Here is a 24,294-nt window from a genome sequence, read left to right as displayed (position 1 = left end):
CTAAAAGCCAGGTTGACTCGCCTTATTCCCTCAAAACCCTGCAGTGTTCTCTCATGCCTACAGAATAATGGTGGCAAGAATGATGATGAGGATAATGATGATGGGGGATAAAGTTTACTGACCATGTGACAGGTACTTTAAGTGCTCTACATATATCTTATTCAAATTCCAAACATACCAATGAGGCAATTACAACTATTATCATCAATTTATAGATGAGGAAACTAATGAAATCATGACATTTAACACCCTCTACAATGAGTATAGAATAGAGAGAGAATTTACATACACCATTCCCCTATTGCTATTGTCCAGAGCATCCTTCTAATCACCGGCTAACATGCAATAACTGTTGCTGTACCTACTATCCCCCAAGGGGAACAGACTCTGAATAGGGCGAGCCTCTTGGCTAGAAAGAGTCTTCTTCACCATTCTCTGAAATCCTTCTCATTTTTCAAGGCCCAGCAAACATAGTACCTTCGCTGTAATCCTTCCAGACTTCCTCCACTTGGACTTAACTGTTCTTAACTAAGCTATGAGAACCTGCAGAGTTTGCGGAATCTGCACCCGAGTTATAGAAGTACGACAGAAAAATACCCACCTTTTCCAAATGACGGGTGTTACTCAAGTGCTTCCAAACATCATTTACAATTCAAAAAAGGCAAAGGACATTAGAAAATCAAAGTATGTAATCAAGAAGATGCACTTAAATGTGAGCCTGCTCTGGGAGTTGCTCCCAGCCATCCTGGGACTTGGGAGAAATGTGCTTTTGTATCAGTGCCTGCCCTTTTCAAATCTGACTAGAGGAGAATGTCACAAACTTTAAGGAAGAAGACCTGTGACATAGAACTATCTGGGAATACCTATTCTTAGCAATTATGTCAACAAATTAAAATTTTGTTTTTCAGAGACTAAACATAGAAAAAAGGAGAAAAAGAAGCCTTAGAAGTCCAGAAACAAAGAAAATTACACTCACAAGGGAAAATGAAAGGTTCCTTAGGGAAATATGGTATCTCAGTTGTAAGCTGGAAAGTCAAAACAGATAAAAATGTGCTCAAACAATCTCGATTTTGTAATCATTAGGCAGTTCTTCTAGAATAAATAGGGCAAACTACTTGACTGAATGACCGTCAAGATATCTGCAGTCTCAAATGCCCTATCTTTAAGTCCACACCCAGATGAGGAGTGGTGGGGAATTCCAGTTCTAGGTCTGGACCAGCAAACTTCTGGGTGATGGAGAAGCAAGCCACACATCAAAGGGACTGTTATCACAAGTCCATTGAGAACTGGTCACACCTGCAATTCCATTCCTTCGACAAATCTGTGATAAAAGCATAAGAAATGCCAACCAAGTCAAAGCTAGGCTAGCCAACTCAGGTTTCTAGGTTATTACAGGAACTGAGCCATGGTCCCCCAGGGTTGGAGCATGTGTGTGTGTGTGTGTGTGTGCGTGAGAGAGAGAGAGAAAGGGGTAGAAATATATATATAAAAGAAAGATTCTCTAAACATTCCAATTAACATTTTTTTTCTCATTGCAGTCATCCATGAATTTACTTAAACCATTTGGGAAGTTATTTATGTAATTAAAGATATGAAAGGTTTTCCCGGACAATCAAATCTTGATCATCAAGACCAACTGGATACGAACTCTTATCTTAGGATGATGACTTAATATTTTTTTTAAACAAACTCCCTGTATTGCAGGATGCAAAAAAAAAAAAAATTATTTTTTTAACCATTCCTTCTTCTTTGGGTAAGTGCATATAGAAAGGGGAAAAGAAATCTCTCAGTATCACAGTTCTCTATTTTTTTCAGGCTCCAGCACAAATTCATAAAAATTCCTATTATCTAATGATTAACATTACATCCAATTCCTTTTTCTCATGTTCTGAAGGTGTGGTTGAAGCTCCTTTAGTTTCTTCCTGAACAGATTACTAATTTGTTCCCTCATGTCCTGTTTTTCCATGTTGACACGATCCCTCCGGCTGAATGGACTTCAGGGGAGAAGTTTAAATGACTTTTCCTCCAGCGTGAACGCACTGCCTCGGACTGACCACCGCTGGGAAGGTGTCACTTCCCTTCCCGCGGCAACTCACCAGGCCTTTTTCTTCCGCCTGTGCTTGGACTCAATCATGCGAACAATGGCTTCCTCTTCATAGGTGTGGCCACACACTTTATTTTTCACTGGCTTCTTCATTTCCAACTGCAATCAAGGAGACATCAGGCTTTCAGGAATGATAGTGATCAGCTTCCAGTAACTTCTCCAAGCCAACAATTATTTGGCACTATGTTTGCCTAGACCTGGGGCTTCCGAGGTTTAACCTCCCCATCTCATGGCTCTAGATAACTCCTAGGGCAAATGACCACATCAGAAAATGCAGGGAGACCAGTGGCACCAATGACACTTGGCCTGTGGGCCAGGAATTTACTCCTAGATCCCTAAGGGCATCACTGACTGAAAACTCTTTCCCAGGTATACTCTTCAACTCTCATCCCTTTCCTTTCCTCCCTCCTCAACTCTAGACATGAAATGAAGTCAGAAAGCAAACAGGAACCCTTTGCCTCTATGAAGTGAATCGCTTTTTCTTTCAGGGGAAGGAGGAGAAAACAGTACCTGTGTAATGGGGCAGATGAAGTTGGTCTGACTTTGGGTCACAATCATATCTTCATCAACTCCTTCTGTGCCGTCAGCCTCTCTGTCTGCTTGAAGACCATCTAGAGGGAAAAAAGGGAAGTTGCTGAGTCTCGTTGGTCTAACATGTCAAGGACAGGAAGGGATGGAAGGGTCTCTTTGGTGTTAGCCCCTGTGCTAGGCGCCTGGATGCATATTGACTCTTCTGCAGGGGAGGCAGGACTCTGCCCATGTTTGGTAAGGAAACAGATTTGGAGCAGCGAAATAACTTTTTCAAAGTTACAGAGAGTGAATTTGTGAGGGAGTACTGTTCACTAATCAAGAATGTGGCTTTGGAGTCAGAAGGACGTGGTTATCTTTGTCACTTCCAGCTGTGAGACCTCGTGCTAGCGAGGTCTGTTTTTAACGTCTCTATAACTTTATTGCAGAGATTAAGAGGTGAAGAATTTAGTGTGCTCTGCATAGCTCCTGGCACAAAGACACATTCAATAAATGATAGTTACTGTTGGACGATACAGCGATTCTCAAACTTTTTGGTCTTAGAACCCTTTTGTACTTTTAGAAATTATTGAGGATGCCAATAAACTTTTAAAATGTGGTTTATATTTATCAAGATTTGCCATGTTAGACATTAAGACTTAGGAATTTAAAAACATGTATTTATTAATTCATTTAAAAAGAACAACCCCATGACATGTGAACATAAATGACATTAAAAAAATTAAAAGTAATTATATTTTCCAGAACAAAAACAAGTTAGAGATAAGAGTGGCATTGCTTTACATTTGTGAAAATATCTTTAATGTGTGGCTTAATAGAAGATAGTTGGATTTTTTTTTCACGGTTTGCATACTATATATTTATTTTTTCGCCAGTCTAAAAATAATGTCTACACATTTAATTTCTGTCCAGTAAGAAGTGATTAGAGGTTTAAGAAGGCCTAGTTTAAACAATTTCAAAGAATGAAAATAAGTGAGCAAAATTATATTTATCCTAAAATGTGTCTTTCCATCCACTCCATAGTGTAATGGCTCCTTGAGGCAACTTCCAACAACAATGATGTTTCTGATGCTTTCTATGGTGGCAGAGAGGTGAGTATCACGGTCTGCAGGGCAGAGCAATAAATATAACTCTAGTAATCCATTGTACATCGAAAGTCAGGGAATACTTCATTGGAATTATTCTCATTTGGGGGGATGAATAAAATTAAATCAAAGGACACAGTACCTGATAAAGGAGCAAAAAGCTTGTAGGCTTTGGTCAAGGAAAGAAGAGGGCCTAATGAGTGAAGAACTTCACTCATGAGTGAAGAAGAACTATATATTATAGTTTTCTTCCTTCAGTTTCTCAACTAGATTCCATTAGTGGAGTTTTCTAAAAGATTTGGAGGAGATTCCAGTTCAGATATTATCAAAGATCATCATAAGGTAGTTGGATTTTGATATCTGTGTATATGTGTCTGGTCTGTCGTGATATCACATCACATAGCCTCTGGAAAAATTCACTTATGAAAAGAAAGAGAGTGAAAAGGGCAAATGACATCTTAGTATTATTATGAAGATAGTTTTGACCTTGTGGGTACCCTGAAAGGCTCTCAGAGTACCCTAGGCGTTCCTGGCCCACACTTTGGGAACTGCTGAGTAAATGAGTGGTAGGGCTAGCTTTGAATATAACTTATTTGATTCTGATATCTGTGTTCTTTTCATGGTCCTTGCCCCTCACCAAGGGAAACTAGATAATAGATGGCTTCTGAATGGGGTACTGAGAGAATCTCATATGAAAGCCTTTCCTTCTGGAGAAGGCAGACTTGTCATTCTGCACTGAAATCAAAGATCAGTAGTGTTTTAAACACAAGTGTGACAGTGCAGTGACAGTGTAGTCCTTCCTCCTCCTTTTTCCCCTCCCTTTCTCTCTTCTCCCTTCCCTTCCTTCTTTCATTTTGGCAAAATATTGAATATAGACATTAAAAAGTGCCTCGCTTTTAATGTGTGAGGGAGACCCTTTTCTTAAGTTGAGATGGTTCTGCACATCTTTTAGTTCCTACAACTGCTGGCCCTGGCCTTCCCCCTTGGCCAGATGAAGTATATGCTGGAGAAGTACTACTGGGGACAGGAAAAGGGCCACAGAGCACTTGTTCAAGGTCACCCAGTGAACTTATGGCTGAAACCCAGGGATTCTGCCCCCAATTACTCTGTTTTTTTGGTAGGGGTTTCTCTTTGTTTTAGCAACTAGTGCTATTTATATGCCAGCTTGTTGTATTTTCTTAGAGAAATGTCCCCCAAACAGCGCTTATTCCTTGAAGAAGGCAAGAGTGAAGCCCTCAGAGCTTAGGATTTCCCAGACAGAGCGTTTTCTAACCATTGGTCATTAAGGTATGATGCCTGGGGCCTTTCAGCTTTTCAAGGGCCGATAAAAAGGTCTGAGACCTTGAAAACCATTTACTGGTTTCAAAACAGGATAACTACAAAACGGAAAATAATTTTAAAGGTCTACAAAATGTAATGTTGGGTTAACTTCATTAATTGTTGATTTGGTAATCAAAAATATTTCCTTTGGAAGCAATATATACGCTGGATTTAGGTTTTAATTTAATAATTCCCAAGTATGCTAAGATAATTGCTGAGAAATTAATAGCCAATTATAGGTTAAATCACTTACTTGTAGCCAACCGTTTTCCAAAGCAAAATTGTAAAAATATCTTCAAAAAATTTTGCCAGCAATAAAATTATATTTAATGTGGAAGTTGCCATAGTTTAGTATGTTTGCTGTGATGTGAGTTGCGGCTTCTGAAATAATTTTCCTTAGATCTATGAAGAGTCTTTGTGCTTCCCAGGACCTGTCTTTGGTATGAATAGCACAAGAGTCAGACTCTTAAAAAAGAGTCCTCTTATCAACCCAATGATTCTTTTTTTTTTTTTTTTTTTTTGCGGTACTCGGACCTCTCACTGTTCTGGCCTCTCCCGTTGTGGAGCACAGGCTCCGGACGCACAGGCTCAGCGGCCATGGCTCGTGGGCCCAGCCGCTCCGCGGCATGTGGGATCTTCCCGGACCAGGGCATGAACCCGCGTCCCCTGCATCGGCAGGCGGACTCTCAACCACTGTGCCACCAGGGAAGCCCCAACCCAATTATTCTTCACGATGGTTCAGGAAAGTTGGACAGGTAAGGAGAAAAGTCAAGGAGCAGAGCTGAGAGCTATTCTGATTCTCTGATTCACTTTCCAAAGCCTCCTCTTGCGGGCTGCTGCCGCCCATTTCTGATTGTGCGTTTGACAGTCAAAATAAAAGTATCTCTTTGTCCATTTCTCACAGGGCTTCCTCTGAACTGATAGATTTCTGACTGCATACGTTATACTGTGGAATTCACCAGAAAATCTGTTGGATGAATAACAGGGTTCAGCCAATGTGAAAGACTGTGGGTTTTTTTTTTTTTTTAATTTTCTATTTTTAAATTTCAAAGAGTAGAGGAAGCAAGAAAGCACAACTCAAATGCAATGCCAACCACTAGGGAAGGCTGAGTGGGGAACTTAGAAGCTGTAGGTGGCTATCAACAGCAGCGATCACGAAAGAAGAAGGTGACATAAGTGAGACTGGGAAAGAATGCCAATGGTGAGTAATAGTCCACGGACCGAGAGTCTAAAAAGAGAAAGAGCCGCAACAGCTAAACTTCTCTTGAGCTAGAACATTTCCTCACCCGAAATCTATATTTATAGAAAGTGATATGAACGTTGGGATTCTACAGTGTGCTAAAACAAAAGGTCACATCTGGCAATAAATGTCACTTACACTAATCTATACAAAAAGACAAAACTTTTTTTTTTTTTTTTTGCGGTACACGGGCCTCTCACTGCTGTGGCCTCTCCCGCTGCGGAGCACAGGCTCCGGACGCGCAGGCCCAGAGGCCATGGCCCACGGGCCCAGCCACTCCGCGGCATGCAGGATCCTCCTGGACCGGGACACGAACCCACGTCCCCTGCATCGGCAGGCGGACTCTCAACCACTGCGCCACCAGGGAAGCCCAAAGACAAAACTTTTTGATAAGCCCGCTGAAAGGAAGATTGGAGAGAAAAAATACAGATCGTCTACTAGAATCACAAAAGTTTTAAACTGAGGTTATTTATCCTTATTCCCTCATTTATTGGAGAAAACGGAGATCCAAAGACATTATAGGTTTTGTCCAAAGTCAGGCAGGGAGTTAGTACGGTAAATCAATGTATAGCTCTACTTTCTTGGCCTGCTTAATTTGAATACTAAAACCAGTGTATAGGTTCTGGGAGCCATCCCTCCCTCCCCCAGATTATTACTTTATTACTAATAATACCTCAAGTTTACTGACTGCTACATAGCAGCTACTATGCTAAGCACTTTATATACATTATTTCATTTAATCTGCACAAAACACCCATGAAGAACAACTCTATTGTTATTCCTACTGAATAGACAAGAAAACTGAAGCCTCCACAATATTTTTAAGGCAAAAGTAGAAAATATCACCATTATAATAAAGAAGTAAGCAGATTCAATCCGTTTGTTATTCAAGAGATCTCAAAAAGAATTTCTGATTAAAAAAGGAAGAACAAGATGATGAGTCACACTGTTTTCCATCCACATAAACACGGCATATGCTGTCAGAAGTATACGCGCCAGCTGTCAGCTTCCGCCCAGATGGGTCTCAGACCCACACCTAACATCCATGCCCGAGGCCCAGGGCACCCAAGCGAAGTGCTGAGGAGGGAAACCTGGGCAGGAACTAATATCTACAGAGCACCCAGGAGGGAGGTATCAGGACTGAGTTAGTAACTTGAATGGGATTTTTTTTGATGTCATTAAATAAAAATCAAAAGGAGAAGACATGAAAATGCTTGTAGTAGTAATTAGGTAAACAATCAAGGATTTCCAAAAGTCTATGAATATTCCCCAGTGATGTGAGGTTAGGAGGTGGGGGAGGGCATTTATTGGATCCCAAGATGTGGGTTCACGGTTAGTCAGTGATGACTGTCAGTGAACAGCTAAATCCTCATCTCAGTCATCCTCTTCCTAGGTGCTTGAGCCCAAACCTTTGGAATCTATCTATCTATCTATCTACCTACCTATCTTATTTATTTTGGCCGTGCTGTGAGGCATGCGGGATCTTAGCTCCCCAACCAGGGATCGAACCAGTGCCCCCTGCATTGAGAGCGTGGAGTCTTAACCACTGGACCGCCAGGGAGGTCCCTGGAATCATTCTTGATTATTCCTTTCCCGTCATTCCTCACATCCAAACCACTGGCAAGTTCTGTTGACTGGTTCTCAACTATATTCCCTAAATCGAAATCTAGCCTCTTTTCTCGATTTCTACTGCATCTTAGTCCAAAGCACTATGGCCTTCTGCCCAGACCTCTTCAGGAGCCTCCTAACTAGAATCCCTGCTTCTTACAGGGGGCACGACCTCCACCCCTCCACCCCCGCCTGCTTCTTACAGGGGCCTACACAGCCAGCTCCTCTGACCAGTCCCCCTCTCACCCACCGTGCTCGAGCCGCACCGGTCTTTCCTCTGCTTCTGAACATGCCAAGCTCTCTCTCGTCTTCGGCTGCTATCCTAACCTGCCTGGGATGTTCTGCCCTCCGGATCTTTGCTTGTGCTACTCCTTCTTGTCATTTTACAATGTCGGTTTCAATGTTATCACTTTGGAGAGGCCTTCTCTGACCTCGTAAACGAAAGAAGACACCAGCCCTCCTCTACCCCATCGCTCTGTTGTGACTGCACAGAGCATCTCTTTAAGGGCTACTTTCTTGTCTGTCTCCCTCTCTTCTACTCTGTCTTCTCTGTCTCCCTCTCTTCTTCTCTCTACTTCACTGTCTTGTTCATTGCTGTTTCCTAGATTCTAAAATGTCCTTGGCATGTAGTGGTAGGTGTTCAATAGACATCCCATTAGTAAAGTGCTTCATCCAACAAGGCAGGAGTGGGCATACTTTTCACAAGGATATACTTAACATATTTAACAGATGCGGCCACACAGACACACACAGACACAGACACACACACATGTCTCACACAATAATGATTTTACAGGTTTTAGGCAAATAACAGAGAGGACTTCACTCTAGCTTGGGGTACAGCCTTGGACCCTGAATTCCACGTCAAAGGCAGCAAGTAAATGTAAGTGTTACGATTATAACAGGCTGTGTAGTAATTACAAAGGAGAATCCAGACATGGTTTTGTGGTCAGAAAATACACTTGGGCCTGGCCACACACAGCCCTAGTATTAGTCACTTGTCTGTCTTCAGGCAACCCAAATTTGGCTGACAGACAGTCTTACGTCAGCTGGGAATAAAAGTTGATTGCTATGTGTTTTTTCAATTAAGCCTCAGACATTTTTCTAAAAGCACTTTTCCCTTAAAAGTTAGTAGCAAATATTTTACAAATATTTGTTGCCTGCCTGAAATGCTTATTGGGCTGCCTGGATTATTTTACTTGCACTGTTCTGGGATAGTGCATTTGGAGCAGCTCAGCTGGTACCTGGGAGATCCCCTCCCTCACCTGCAAAAGAAGGTTGATTCCAAGTTGGAAGCTCTGCAGTCACAGTGTCTGCGTATGTGTCTGTGCCGACTCCTGACTTGTTGCCCCACCAAGCAGCCCACAGGCGGGGTTATGAGTGGCCTCATCTGTGAACTCGGACATGTCTTAGACTCCAAACGGAAAAAGAAGTGGGTCAGCAGGCTCGGTCTCTTTGGCTTGGAATTAAGAGGAGTGTGTGTGTGCGTGCGTGCGTGCCCGTTGTTTTGGGGTCTACTCTACTACTAATGGGTATCTAGCCTTGTTCTTACTTTCTTCCTGGGATGAGTGGCCTGTCCTGAATGCTTCTTAGTTTCTTCCTGGGATGAGTGGCCTGCCCTGAATGCTAGCACTTTGGTTGGGTCAAGTTACTATTGAGGGAATCCTAGTTTTGAAACTCTCTGGCACTGGCTAAGAGCTAAGACTCTTCTGTGTGTGAACAGCTTTTGCAGAATTAAAATGCAGATCATGTCCAGAAAGGGCCTACAGAATCAAAAATTTCCTAGGTGTTATACTCTTCATAGGATAGAAAAATTCAACAAACACAATTTCAGCAAAAAATATTCACCAAAAGTAGATTGAGTTAACAATCAGAACAATGGATAGAACATAGTTAGGTTCTGATAAACGTTATTTATCATGTATATATTTTATTATAAACCAATGCTATATAACTGTAAATTGTTGCTGCTATGGTTATTTTTATCACTACTTTGTGCCAGGTTGTATGCTTGGTATTGGCAAAAAATAATCCTTGCCCTCAGGGAGTTCAGTCACACAGGACAGACAAATACAACACAAAGCAGTCTTGTGAGGGCTATGCACATACAAGATACTGTGGCAAGAAGCTCCCAGGAACTAACAGGGTCAGCCTCTCTGAGGAGCTCCTAACTGATCGGTGACAATGAGGAGGATCTTTCAGCTCACACTGTCTGAAACAACTCTGCTGCCCCCTTAACCATGAGCACTTAATTCGCAGCTACCTCAGGTCAACATTGTGATCAGTACTCTCCCTTCTTCGGTGAGCTATCGTCAACATTCATCTCAGATTCTACACATTTGGAAGAAGCTATACATATCCAATACAATTCAATCCAACCCAATCCAATCCAATCCAGTCCAACCAGACACAAGCCAACCCATCCAGACTCAACCTAACCCAATCCCTGCAGCCAATCTCCTTCCTTTGCAATCCTATAACACCTACTGTATATACCATACGCTTTTAGTTTAAATTGCTTCATTATTCAGTTGTTTCATGTGGATGGAACTTCTTTTCTAGGTAGATTGAAAGCTCCTTGAGGACAAGCACTGTGTGTTCAAGCCAAAACAACTCAACTCAAGCTGTATTCATGGAACACCTGCTCTGTGCCAAACACTACACAAATGCCCATGGATATGAAGAGGATTAAAATCACGTCTGGTGGGAGAGACAGATACAAACACTTATATTCTGTGCAGGGAGTGAAATAACAAATATGTTTTGTACAAAGAAGAAGAGTAACCTAGAAGATCTCGGAAGGTGGGGTGAGGAATCAAGGTGAACCTCCCTGAGAAAGTGATGACTAAGCCAGGCTCTCCAGGGAGGTGTGATAAGAAGAGGGAAGGACACTCAGGCAGTGAGGATTAGCGCGTTTAGGAACATGGGCTCGGAGACAGCTTGCCCGGGTTTAAATCCTGGTCCCATCACTTTATCAGCTGGGTGCTCCTGGGTGAGTTACTTTACCTTTTTCTGTTTCCATCTTCTCAGCTGTAAAGTGGAGTTTACAGTCTACTTCACAGAGAATGAACTTACTTCACAGAGCTGTATGAGGATTAAATGAACTAATGTATGAAAAATTCTTCGAAGGGTGTCTGGCAAATAGCAGGGGGGGTCAATAAATATTGTTATGATTATTAATATTATTACTCAGAATTCCCACGGAGCTAGCATAGAGTGGGTACCTGCAACATATATGCTCTATTAAATGAAAACGATGTGCTATGGACTCACCCAAAGAGAAACCACAAGATTGCTCGACCCAGGATTCTGAATGGGATGAGCCCTTCCATGCCCAGGGCAGAGGGAGGCCTAAGTTAGCCCAGGTGTAGTTAGCTGACCGGGCACTATCAACATCTTTAGTTTCCTGGCCGCTTTCACTTCCACAGCTCTTTCAACAAACTCCTCTAAAGATCTTGAAAGTAAACTGAATAAAGAGTTTCAGCTTATAACCTCCAAATGAGCTGAGATTTTCATAAGATGTACCCTGTCACATTATCACGCACTTGTTAATTTATCTGCTGTTGTTTTAGACACGTTCTTTGTCCTCAGCTGACATCATGTATTAATTTGCCTCCATTTCTTTAAATACTGTCAAAATACGTCGTATGTCAAAATACGAGGGTTTTAAAGTAATCAGAACCCGGGGCATTCTACTGGTGGGACAAAAACCAATCCTTTGAGATCTGGTCATACAATATCCACTTTAAGTCAATAAATACTGAAAATATCCCCAAATTCAGTACATGCATTTAGTACTTGTTAAGCAAGTACAGAGAAGGTTGATGCCCATCTCTAGGTTTCTAAGAAAAAGCAGACCACCGAATGCACACATTCTATTTCTTTGCTTTGGGCAATTAACTAGAAAACCACATGATAGGAAAACTGATTTGCCGGCATCGAGAAGGTATACAGCTCTCAATTGTTTAGATCCACGGAAGAGTATGAAGCAAGCAAAGATCAGAAGGTGAGAAATCCCATCTGGGTCCATCTTATGTTTCCTTATTTTAGAGGGTTGCAAATACCACCTCTCCAGGTACCCAACACAGTAGATGCAACTTATTTCTATACGCTTTCCAATCTCTATCTTTAAACTACCTTGACTCTGTCTCCTTCTTTTTTCATGCTCACTGCTGCTGTCCTAATTCAAGTCCCCAGCCTTCCTATTTAGAATATTGCAAAAGTTCTTTATTTATCTCTCTGCCTCAGTCTCTCCCCAACCTCCTTCTACACCCTAGCTCATCTTTCTAAAGCCATGGCCTCTTAAGCACAAGAACAAGACTTTTCATTAGTCGGCCCAGAGCATCTTCATCTCCCTCCTCAATCCCATTCCCCATATCCATCCCAAACTCATTACAGTTTGCTCACACTTGCCAGGCTATTCTACTTCTCTGCTAGCCCTTCCCCTAGCAATCTGTGACCACACTTCAAGACTAAACTAATTCAAGTATTTCCTCCGTGAAGCCCCAAAGCAGAGGTGATACCTCCTTCAGCCCCCAGAATATCTTTGTAGATGCTGTAATCATTTGTTTACTTCTCCATCTTCCCTATTAGACTATGAATTCCTTGAGGGGAGGAGCTCTGCCTTATTTATCTTCATATTCTCAGGGAGCCAGGCAAGGTGCTGGAACTTAATAAATGTTCACTGAGTGACTGGTTGCCAAAGCAAGAGAATGCTTTGATTATTGTTATATATAAACTGACTGTGCTAATAAGATGAAAACAGTAAAGAAGGCTGTTCTGTAGGCAAATATTTTAGAATAAGACAAGCCGGTCTTTGATCTAATTACTTTTTTCCAGAAAGGGAGCCATTTTACACCGTCTAGGTCATTCCACTCTCCATTCTCTGTTCCAAAAGAGAATGCAAAAGCAAACTACCAAAAAGCAAAAGCAAACTACCAAAAGGCAGGATGATAGAGGTCGTATTCCAAGAAACAAACGATTCCACACTATGTCTTTATATCATCTCTGATTCTATTCCCTTGCCCAGGGGAAAGTACAATAATCATCAGTTATGAAAAATGTGTAAATCATCTTAAGTCTATTGAGTTTAGCCAGAGTGTACATGTAGTGACATTCAAGTACAGCAGTTTTTATAACAGAGAAAAACACTGGGGAAATCTAGATATTTGACTGACAGACTGAGAATTTCAATGAATGGTGACATCACCACTCAAAATCTGACAGAAATTAAGAACAATCTTTATCATCAGAAAATGCTTATAACAAGAGGTAGAAAAAATGAAATTAAAACTATATATGTAGTGTGATTAAATAATCTTAAATATGGTATACAGAAAAAAGACTGAAAGAAAATATGACAAAATATTGCAGTCCACTGTGTCCTGGTGGCATAACTACTGTATATGTGAACTGGCAGTAGAGAAGGAATCAAGGGCATTTTTTAATTTTTGAAGAATAATTATTTCATTTGTACTTTTTATAACCAGTACTGTTTACGAGACCAAGTAATATTTAAGAAGAAAGTAGGACTCATGGCAATGGGGATGGATGGATTTGTTTATTCAATTTGTCAAAATGAAACAGATAACGAAATCAAGTCTAGAGATCATAATATTTTAAAAAGGAGCTTTACAATTTTTAATTGCTCAACCTTAAAACTGCAACACTTCAGCTTTGGGTAAGACAGGGACTATGACACCATTTCCATCCCTGATACACTCAAGATTTATTATCCTAATGACAGTTGTAATATTTCAAACTTATCTGCTCCCCTACAAGGTAATCCAACACAACGTAATTTATATAACATCTTCTCTTCCATCTCCTCTAATTTCGAAGCTCTAGACAAAACAAAAATGAAATTCCTGTGTAGAATGCAAGACTTTAATAACAGAATAAAGCCAGCACCAATATCATACTTTGTTTTGTAAAGCTTCTCGAAATAAATGATAAATTTTGATCTTCAGACAATAAAAGGTAAAGAGGCACTGAAGACGTCCATTGTGGGATAAAGCTCAGTGAAGGGGGAATTATTTGTCTTACTAAGTGAGGGCAGGCCTCAAGTCTAATCAGGTATGTTACTCCGTAGGATTTACCCAGCATGGTAGTTACAAGACGCCTCAGAATCTGGCATTAATTAAATATGCTTATTTTTCCTTTCTACATGCATCTGATAAAGAGTCTCAAGGTTTATTTTTGATTTATTTAAAAATTCTTCTTTATGGTGGCACAGTGTAGTCATTTTTAAACAAGAAAAAAAAAAGAATAGAAAAAAGAAAGGGGAATAGGGCTTCCCTGGTGGTGCAGTGGTTGAGAGTCCGCCTGCCGATGCAGGGGACACGGGTTCGTGCCCCGGTCCGGGAAGATCCCACATGCCGCGGAGCGGCTGGGCCCGTGAGCCATGGCCGCTGAGCCTGCGCGTCCGGAGCCTGTGCTCCGCAACAGGAGAGGCCACAACAGTGAGAGGCCCGCGTACCGCAGGAAAAATAAAAAAAAAAAAAAGAAAGAAAGAAAAAAAAAAAAGAAAGGGGACTAATCCCCAAAGTGCATTCCATATGGAAGAAATTTAAAAAGGTGAGAGCCCGAGGGACCAGATCTAGTGAGGCTCAACAGTCCTGTCAGCCGCAAAGTCAGCGAAGCCACCCAAAACGCAGCCCAGCTCCCAGCCTGCAAAGTGCGCAGAGACAGTCGGGGTTTCCGAGAGTGATGAACCCACAAGACGCTCTGCGCCACCTCGACATCTGTTTTCAGTTTTCAGGGTCTTGTCTGAAGTTAGCCTAACAGAAAACATACCAAAGGGGGAAAAAAATCCCTGCCAACTGGGAGGAAGAAGAAAAATGACAGAGACAGAGAGAGATGGAGAAAGAGAAGGAGAATGGGGAGGAGGTCGAGGGGAAGGGGGAGGGGGAGGGAAGGAAGGAGAGAGAGAAAGAAGAAAGGAAGCAAGGGGTGAGGGGTATGGGGCATCTTCCACACCACAGAGCCCGAGGAAGGGCCCTGGCGGCGCTCACACACCTAGAACCAAGTCCTGTGGCCAAGCCTTCCTTCTGTCCCCCCCACCCCCCTTCCAACCTCTATAAAACCTTCCGCACATGCAAAGGAAGAAGACACATGACTTCAAAATCGGGAGCAGCTTAGGACACAGCTCTTGTGAATGCGTACAATAGATCTGAGTCATTTGTTCGTTTTGTAAACATGGAGAAATCACACTTTTAAAACGTCCTCGCCCAGTGACATTCACAGCACTTGACAATATGCTTAGCATTTACTCTTTTCCTTATTCTCACCTAAAGATGTCAGGAGGGATAAATTTTCTTTCCCAGTGAGAGCTCACATACTCCAGGGCAGGTGGCAATTAGGAGCGAGCTCGCTAAGGGAGGCAGAAGCGGGCCTGACAGTGGCTGGGCCACGCAGAAACACAGAGAATCTCACCAAGGCCACTGCCTTCCTCTGGGAAAGCTTCTCACTCAGGGGCTCCCCCATCCCTCCCAAACTTAAATCCTCGGTAATTACCTGTTTCTGCCACTGTCTCCCTGACTAATGTGTAAGCCGCTCAAGTACAGGGACCACCTTTGCTCATCATCTCTGCACCACAGTGCGTGGCGCATGATAGGGGCTCAGGGTTGATACCTGGCATCCAATCTTAAGGGTGGCTTAAAAATTACACCATTCACCCCCTAGCTCTTCTGCAGAAAAGCGGTTCTGCGCAAGACCCAGAGAAGAGCTCTGTAAGGCATGGACTTCAGCGGGGTGGGTTAAGTCTAGATCTAGGTACCACGGGGTACTACCATAAATTGGGGGATAGGTGTTGAAGTTCCTTCAGGCGAACACTGTCTCTTCTCAACTATTTCATTAGGATACAGTGAAGATGAGATGAAACGTTTTGCCCTCTTTGGAAAAAAGAACCTAACAAATACACCCAGGCAGTAACAAGAACATCATGAGGAAGGAGAACCCTGGAGACAGTTTCTGAAAGCGCAAAGCAGGGCGACTGGCTGATCTTGTTCATTTTCAAAGCCTTTGGGGGGGTCCAAGTTCTAGTGCTGCAGTGTACAGTCTACGGACATTCACGAGCTCCAAAAGGTAGCACTAATGGGAGTGAAAGATGGTAAGGAGGGACAAAACAAAGGAAGGAAGGAAGGAAGGAAAGAAGCAAAATGGCTCTCAGAACTTGCTTTACAAACTCTATAGAAAAACTGGAAGATCTCAACTAACTACCTTTCTGAGCTTCTAATGAGGGTGATGCTGTTTGAGCCAGTCTCCAGCCTAGAGTGTGGACCTGATCTGGACTGTGCAGGAAGTAGTGAGACAGCATCGACTCATGAGCACACATCCCCCAACATCGCAGAAGGACAAGGCTGTACAGTAGCTCTCCGGTTTCCCTGAGGACAATTCTCTTCCTCAGCTGAAAACTGAGACAAAAGCCAAATGTGGTGAGACAGCTGGTTAAGTGACCGGGGAAGACTCACTCTGAGTCCCTCAACCAGCAGCCCTGTGAGGGAAAAGGTAGCAGGGAACTCAGGCGCCAATAGCGGAGGAAGCTAAAAATCCATAAAGGGGGAACATCAAGGAGGAAGAGACACTGTGCCGGGGAGGTAATCAGCACACTAATTACAGGGGTCATAATTAGGAGTGATGGAATGAAATTAAGAAAAGGAAAATTTTAATTGTCAGGAAAAACTTGGTTGGGCTCATCGTGAGGGAGAGATGAGTACTCTCGTAATCTTCACACAGTCTGAAGGCCATTCAGCTGTACAGAGTTGGTTCAGAACGAGCTAGAAATTATTTAAAGGGAATTTTATTTTTGTTACCAAAAGTAGATGAGGTTACTTGATGACACACAGAGGGCCTCTCGTATTTAATTTTATCATTCTGTTCCCTCTTCTAAATTAAATTGTAAAATAGCTAATGATAAAAAAGCCTATGACTATTTCATTCCAAAAATATGATTCAACCTGTAAGGAGATTGACTGGCAAAGTGAGAACAAGTGAGGATAATGGAATACAGTCAAACGTGCTTCAATTGACAAGAGATTTACAGATGATGGCAAACTAGAAAGGAATAAATACTAAAAATACGACTGGTTTCTCTTATTTTTCAGAACGAATTCAGTTAATTTATTTTTCAGAATTAATACAAAGATGGCAATTAAACTTAATCATCGTCAGGACACGGTAAAGAGCATCAGCTTTCAAATTTTAACCCAGGATGACAGTCTGGTAGCGGTCTCACAGCTGTCAGATAACTGAAAGTTGTAGCCCTAAATAGGGTTAAACCTTAGGTTGTAAGAAGAGACTACAGTATTGAAAGCTTATGGATTGGGAATAAAATGTCAAGAAAATCTATTTTCTCTTCCTCATTTTGGGGCTCAAGGAATGATTCATGTAACTTTCACTGAGTAAATGTCTGCTGACCACCCCTGTTTCCTAGGCACGGAGGATGCAAAGGCCAGGGGTTGAAATGGACCAGAAAACACATGACTCTATCCTGGCGGGCTGAGTACCAGGATGGACGTGAGCTTAGGGGGTCCGGGGGAGCTTACCGGGAGGCTCCTAAACACGACTGCAGGAGGGACAGTGATGCTGGGAAGAATCGTGAAGGAAGAGGAGGTAAGATGAACACAGGCGAAAAGGTGAGAGAAAGCAATGCTTGCCATTCCATCATCCTCAGCGGATGGGTTTAAGAGCAGCAACTCCAGTGACATGCACAGATACCCTATTATGTCTATTACACTAAAGGAAGCAATACTAAAGTCAGGTTTTCTGATATTACTGATATTTCCCCAGTATTATTATTATTACTATTATTATTATTTAAATGCATCCTAAAATGTAAGCTACCCAGGAGGCTGTCTGCTTGCTTCTTCCTCTTCCACCCACCCAGCCACCACCATGAACTGAGGACCTGTCATCTCGGCGGGTCCTGTGTTCACCAACATCAGTAAGGCCGAGCAGAGCTCCTGACCTAAATGACTCACTGTCTAGTGTCAGGGGAGAGAGTGCCGTTAAAATACAGTGGAATAAGCTCTATGAGCTTCAGCAATGGCTTCCAGAGGAGAAAGGGGATTCCAAGCAGGGTGGGGAGCTCCCGCAAGGCCTACAGGCAAGAGAGGTCCAGGTACATTTGGAGAACTCTAAGTGCTTGGCTCAGGGATGCTGGGGGAATGAGGCAGACCTGGATGACACCAGATACCGCTAAGCAGTGACCCTTCCAGAGCAGCAAGGTGTCAGGGCGCTTGTTAAAAATTTTCCTCTCCGTATGTGAATTATCAACATGCAACATTTTGGACAAGATTTCTCAGGAGAAGTTATATCTTGTGATGAGGTACTCTGTGTTCTCCCCAGTTGTCGGCTCATCCTTGCCCCTTCAGGTCAATTGCAAATTCAGGGACAGAGCTATAAATAAGTTTTCAGAGACTCTCTTAAAAAACCTTTGGTCTGATTTCATATCCAAAGATGTCTTGAGCATTGTGATGGCTTGATTCGGTCCTTATCAAAAAACCTTTTCCATAAACATTCAATTTCACCATACACACTGTATTTATTACTCCTGTAATGAATTTCATTTCAAATCCTACTCCTGCCAACAGGCACCATATTTTGAAAGGACAGACAGCCTGAAGGCAGATTCAAAAGTAGAGTTTACAGCACTCAGGGTTTTCTAATGCAGGCTTTCATCTTGTATAATGTTAACTATATAATTGCTAACTTGATTTTTCTTTTCTTCTCTGGATTGCTTCTGAGGTTCTGATGAAATGTTTGCTGCCATTGCTAATGAAATTCAGAAAAGGACTGTTGGTTTTTTTACTCTGCTTGGGAACTGTGATGCAATAGATGTTTGCATACTGCTGTCAGGACAAATAAGATTCGTTCTTCCTAAGTGCAAAGGGAACACGGTTTTTCAAAAGAAAAGTGAGAAGAAAATTCAAGCAGAGAGGACTTGGGGAAATTTGGCAGGAAGAAACTTTTGTGTTCTGCTGATCTGATGTAAGAGAAACATTTTCAAGAGCTTTTATGTAAAAGGTAGTTTCTTTTTTTTTCCAGCCCAACATCTAGGGTAGAAAAACACAGTGCCTTCAAGTGAACTGTTTGCCAACGAGAGGAAAACAGTACTTTGGTGGATAGTAAGTGGGAATGACTGACAGTTCTGGGTTCTGCCACTTGGGAGGTCATAAGCCACTTACGCTATTGTTCTTTCTCCAACCTGAAAAATAAAGGAATGAGAAGAGGAAGGAAGGTGGACTCTATAGTTTTAAAAAACCATTCCGGTTTTAAATCCTTTATCCTTATAATAACTATCAAAGTTTACCACTATCTGAAAACCAAAAAAACAAAGATTTTCATGAATATTTAGGTAGTCAACTCAAATGACTCTTCATACTGATTCCAAGGCAAACTTGTTGCCTTCAAGAGTCAACCTATTTGCAAACCAAACTTGCACAACATCCTAATTTATGTTACAGAAATAAGTGGCCATTACTAACCCAGCAAATAAAATTTGGATTTCAAGTGATGAAAACATGTTTCACTATGACCAATGTTAAGTATAAATTGAGCAACAGAGATGTTTACCCAAGTATAGCAGATAGGTACAATGCGGTTATTACTAACATGTTGAAAACAGTATTCAGGAAGCCTTATAATCACAGCACTATTTTCCAAGAGTCAATGGACTACAAAGAAGAATTATGTTCAGACCTGACACATACTTAGAGGAGGAGTAGGGCTATAAGCCAGCAACAATAACAGAAATTAAGTCAGTAGCTGAAATACATTTTCTTACTATGCCACAGACACTTAGGTACTTTTAAAACAAAACATTTGCCCATTCTTCTTTTCATACTCCAGATTACAAAGTCCTCATATAGACAAACCTCATTTCCCCAAATTATAATTATTTTTTCACCAGTTAGTTGCAATTCACACAAACCCATAATCTCACAAACATTAAGTGGCCCACCGGTCATTGAAAAGGGCAAGGAGGTCAGACCTGGGGGCATTACTGAACATAGATGGCCAAATCACTGTATTAGTTGGGGGAAAGGATTCCCATAACTTCCAGATGTCTTGCTGGTGTGAATGTCTAGGTAGCCAACAGGACCATCAGTTTAAAAATATGAAAACCACACATTGGAGCCAGTATTTCTCTTGGAACTATTATATGAAGAGGTGCTGATCTGGGAGCCCAAAGACTAAAACGTGGCTTGCAAAGCATTTTCAAACAAGGAACTCACATTCTCCAAAAGCACAAGTTGGATGCAGCTAATATTTACTCTTCCACGTTCCAGACAGTAAAATGCCACACATGGCAAATGAACCGTGAACCCGACCACGTGAATTTCCCTGTGGTCAACTTCTCCCATTTCTGTTCCACAGCAGTTTCACTCAGCGAGACCACCAGCATCCTCACTTCTCTGAATCCATTCTGATCCTCGTCATCCTTTCATAGCTTCCGACTCTGCACATAACCAGTCCCCCCCATCTCCTAGCCAACTTGTGACTGGGGCAGTGAGGAAGGAGCAAGGGCCTCAGAGTCAGATCTAGGTGGATCCTGCCTCCCCTAGCTGTCTGATGGCTGGAAAGGCACCACCTCTCAGAGCCTTAGTTTCCTCGTCTGTAAAATGGGACAACACTCAACTGGCAGGACTGTTGTGAGGACTGAGAATTTAACTGAATACCTTATTTAATTTGAGGAAATTGATTCTTTAATGTACGCAGCACATAGTAAATCACCCATCAGGTCTTCTCTCCCTTTCTTTTCCCTTGGATTTCAGGAGACTGGATGCGTTTGCTTTTGTTTTCTGCCTCAATTCTTTCATATCTTCTTCAAAACCGCTTCAATGATCCCCTCTTCCTGGCACTGAGGTCCTGTCAGGGCTTAACTTTCCCTGTTCTTCTCCCTCCACTACAAGGTGCTGTGTGATTATATGTGGCCTCTCCTAGTTTGTTATTTTCCTAGTCCTGACTATTCACTTCCTTGTTATAGTGTCTTAGTACAGTGCCATATGCACACAGGGCCATAAATGATGTTTTCTGAGGATCTAGCTCACGCAGTGCCACTATATTATTTGTTTAGAGGATACATCAACCAACCTACCCACTTTGAACTTTCCCCTTCAGTTGAGCAATGCTTAGTCCTCAATCTGAAACAGCCTAAATCATCAGTAACTCTTATTTATTATTATTATTTTTTTAAGAAGATGTTGGGGGTAGGAGTTTATTAATTAATTTATTTATTGTTGCTGTGTTGGGTTTTCGTTTCTGTGCGAGGGCTTTCTCTAGTTGCGGCAAGCGGGGGCCATTCTTCATCGCGGTGCGCGGGCGTCTCACTATCGCGGCCTCTCTTGTTGCGGAGCACAGGCTCCAGACGCGCAGGCTCAGTGGTTGTGGCTCACGGGACTAGTTGCTCCGCAGCATGTGGGATCCTCCCAGACCAGGGCTCGAACCCGTGTCCCCTGCATTGGCAGGCAGATTCTCAACCACTGCGCCACCAGGGAAGCCCAGTAACTCTTATTTTATATGACATCTGCTTATCTTTCTTCTGTGAGTCTTCCTCTCCTCTGTCTCACTGTATCATGTCCCATGTTAATGATCTGACAAATAAGTAACCTCTAGCCATGTTCCACTTGTCCTCTCTGGGGCATAATTCAGACTACTCCAAGAGCTGGTGTTGGTTTCCCACCTCTCAGCCTGTGCAATATCCCCTCTATTGTTCCTTTCTTTGTTTACAGACAAAAAGGGACAATTTTAATTTCCTCCTGGCTGGATGTCTATAACTTTCCTCCCAGTGTTCTCAGAGAGACCTCACGGAAGGAGACAACATGAGCTTAAATCTTGCCTCCCTCAGTACTTCTGTGTTTTTGAACGAGTTACCCAATCCTTCTGAGTGTTTCCTCATCTGTAAATGGGAAAACAACACCTGTGTGGTAGGGTGGCTCTGAGGATAAAAACATTTTGCGTAAAATGCTATATATGGGCCTCGACATATGACAGCTGTCAAGAAACGGGGGAAAAGATTTTTCTTAAACCTCCAGATCTGCTTCCCATCACCCAACCACTCCATCCCGCCCCATCCCAGACCTTTTAGTGGCAGTAATTTTGAGTGTTTGACCTTCCTTTCACCATCCCACCGTGACTTCCCTCTGTGGGACAAAACATGCCCAAGAACCTCATCTACTGCTTCAAGACTTCTTTCTAGATTGTTTCAAGTTATTTCATAATCCTTTTTGGCCCAATCCTTCTCACACACACTCTGCCCACCATCCCCTATGCCCACATTCTGAGCTCTCTCATCTCAAGATGTCCTTGAAATGCCAGCTCCCAACTTTCCTGATTAAATATAATAGACACTGTTACCTTCTAACCCTTGAGAAAAACAATTCTGCTCCAGCAGGGGGACGTGGGGAGAATGCTGGTCAGATCAGGTAACCTGCTCCCGACTTGCTATGTGACCTGGGCTAAGGCGCTTCACTTGTCTAAGCCAGGGAGGCAGACTGGATGTCTCCAAGCTCCCTCTAGGCTCAAAGATTAGATTCTCTGAATTCGGTATATTCGGATGCCCAGTCTTGTCTGCCTATCTGCCTATCTGCGTTGTTCTGCTGCTGTGTGAATAAACTTTAGGCCCCTTAGCCTCAGCACTGTTCTCAAGGGCAGAGACCATTATCTGGGTAACTCACGTAGCACAGCCTGGAGCGAGGTGCCACAGACAGTACTTAACACACGCATTTTAGATGACAATGATCAAAGCACCTCCCGTGAGGCACAGGCAGCTGCCACTAGATGACTCAGACCTCTCTGCAAAATGGCTTAGTTTAGCACTCTTTCAGTCTAAAGAACAGGCTCGGAGTGAAGAGCAAGTGAACTGAATACCCTTTAACTAATTTAACCTCCCAATGGCCCTGTAAGGTCAGGAGTTTTTATCTCTATAACACCGATGAGAACGTACAGACACAGACAGCTCCATCCACTCCTCCGGAGTCACCAGTGGACCCAGGGGTCCGAGTGAGTAGTGGGAAAACCCTAGACTGACGGGGAGGGAGACCTGAGTTCCAGGCAGGCTTCTGCCATTAGCCATGTGTGTGATCTTGGAGGTGGCAGTTTTGGGGCCTTACTTTCCTCATCTGGAAAATGGCCTTGAGCAGTGGTTCTCAAGCCTGGCAGTGTATCAGGACCACAAAGAAAACAATATTAGAAACAAATCTAGACTCCTGGGCCCACTCTTGGAGATCCTTATTCCATGGATCTGGAGTGGGGCTCAGTACACTTTATTTTCTGCATGTGCCCCCCTATGGGAACAAAGATCACTGGCAGCTATAAATGCCTATGACACTGGCGTCACAGCTTAGCGTTCCATTCAGACAACTTTGTCTCTTCCAAGTTCCAAGGTCCATTAGATCATCTAATCCTTCTCTTTGTCTCTTGAGGAGAACCCAAACTGGACTATTTCCAAGCATATTACATGGGAGCTTACCACATGCAAGAAAACCCAAAGAATTTTGAAATCAAATGTTGGTTCATGAGACTCACAGGGTCAGTAAAGAGGTAACCTTGTTTTGATAGAAATCCAAGCTAAAGTGCAGCGAGTCCTGCGTAGCCAGCCTGAAAGGCTGAAAGGAATGGGAAAAGGCAACAGGCTTGCTATAGCAGCATAAGAAGCTTCTTTTTAAAACAAAAACCTGTAATACATCTGGATCTGCTTGGCGAAAGCTTAAAGATTCAGCGAAAGCCTTATTGACGAGGGAAGAACGAACCTAAGCATCGGTTTGCTTTGTAGTCTGAGCGCTCTTATCTACTGAAGGCTTATTATGTGTGCCAGGCCCTGTGGTAAGCATTTTACACACATTACTCCGTTTCACTGAACCAACTCTGATGCAAGTATTCACATTTGGTTGAAAACTGAAGTTCACAGAGCTAGCCAAACCCTGGTATATTTGACTCCATAAACCACGTAATACTACAAACATGACCTTAATATCTAATAAGCTTTAGGTCAAAAATTCTAGAATATCCAACACTGAATAGGAAAGCTCAGCAAATCTGCCAGGTTTCTAGGAATCTATGAATTGGAGACAAAAGTATGTCTTCTATGGAATTCTCAGATGTGCTTCACTTAGAGGAATTTGGACAAATGGAAAGAAGGTAATAAATATAATTTAGAAAATCTGAATCCACCTCCCATTCTTGATGTTGGTTTGATGGTGTGAGTGCCCTTGAAAAGGCAGTTTTCATATCTGGCTGTGGGTTCCATGTCAGCAGAGTGAGGGTGATAGGAGCTACTTACGTGGCAGGGATGTTGTGAGAATTAAATAGATTTAAGTCCACAAAGCAGCTTTGATCTCTTCAGAGAAAGGTGACAAATAAATGAATTAGGGAACTATTATTTGTCCTTCTAAAGGCCATAGCTGACT

General features: G+C 42.5%; 1 protein-coding gene across 2 annotated transcripts in view; it reads right to left on the bottom strand.

Annotated features, from left to right (window-relative positions):
• The window catches only part of NSMCE2 (NSE2 (MMS21) homolog, SMC5-SMC6 complex SUMO ligase), a 224,505-nt gene that overhangs the window by 5,631 nt on the left and 194,580 nt on the right, over positions 1–24,294 (bottom strand). For both annotated transcript variants that reach the window (XM_059995184.1, XM_059995186.1), the window contains 2 exons: positions 2,615–2,715; positions 2,097–2,203 (listed from right to left, as the gene is read on the bottom strand). In XM_059995184.1, coding sequence (XP_059851167.1) covers positions 2,097–2,203; positions 2,615–2,715 — 208 coding nt within the window. The remainder of the gene's footprint in view (positions 1–2,096; positions 2,204–2,614; positions 2,716–24,294) is intronic.

The sequence above is a fragment of the Delphinus delphis genome, chromosome 17, assembly GCF_949987515.2.
Source record: "Delphinus delphis chromosome 17, mDelDel1.2, whole genome shotgun sequence".
Taxonomy (NCBI): Eukaryota; Metazoa; Chordata; class Mammalia; order Artiodactyla; family Delphinidae; genus Delphinus; species Delphinus delphis.
This window is presented reverse-complemented; position numbering and strand designations above follow the sequence as displayed.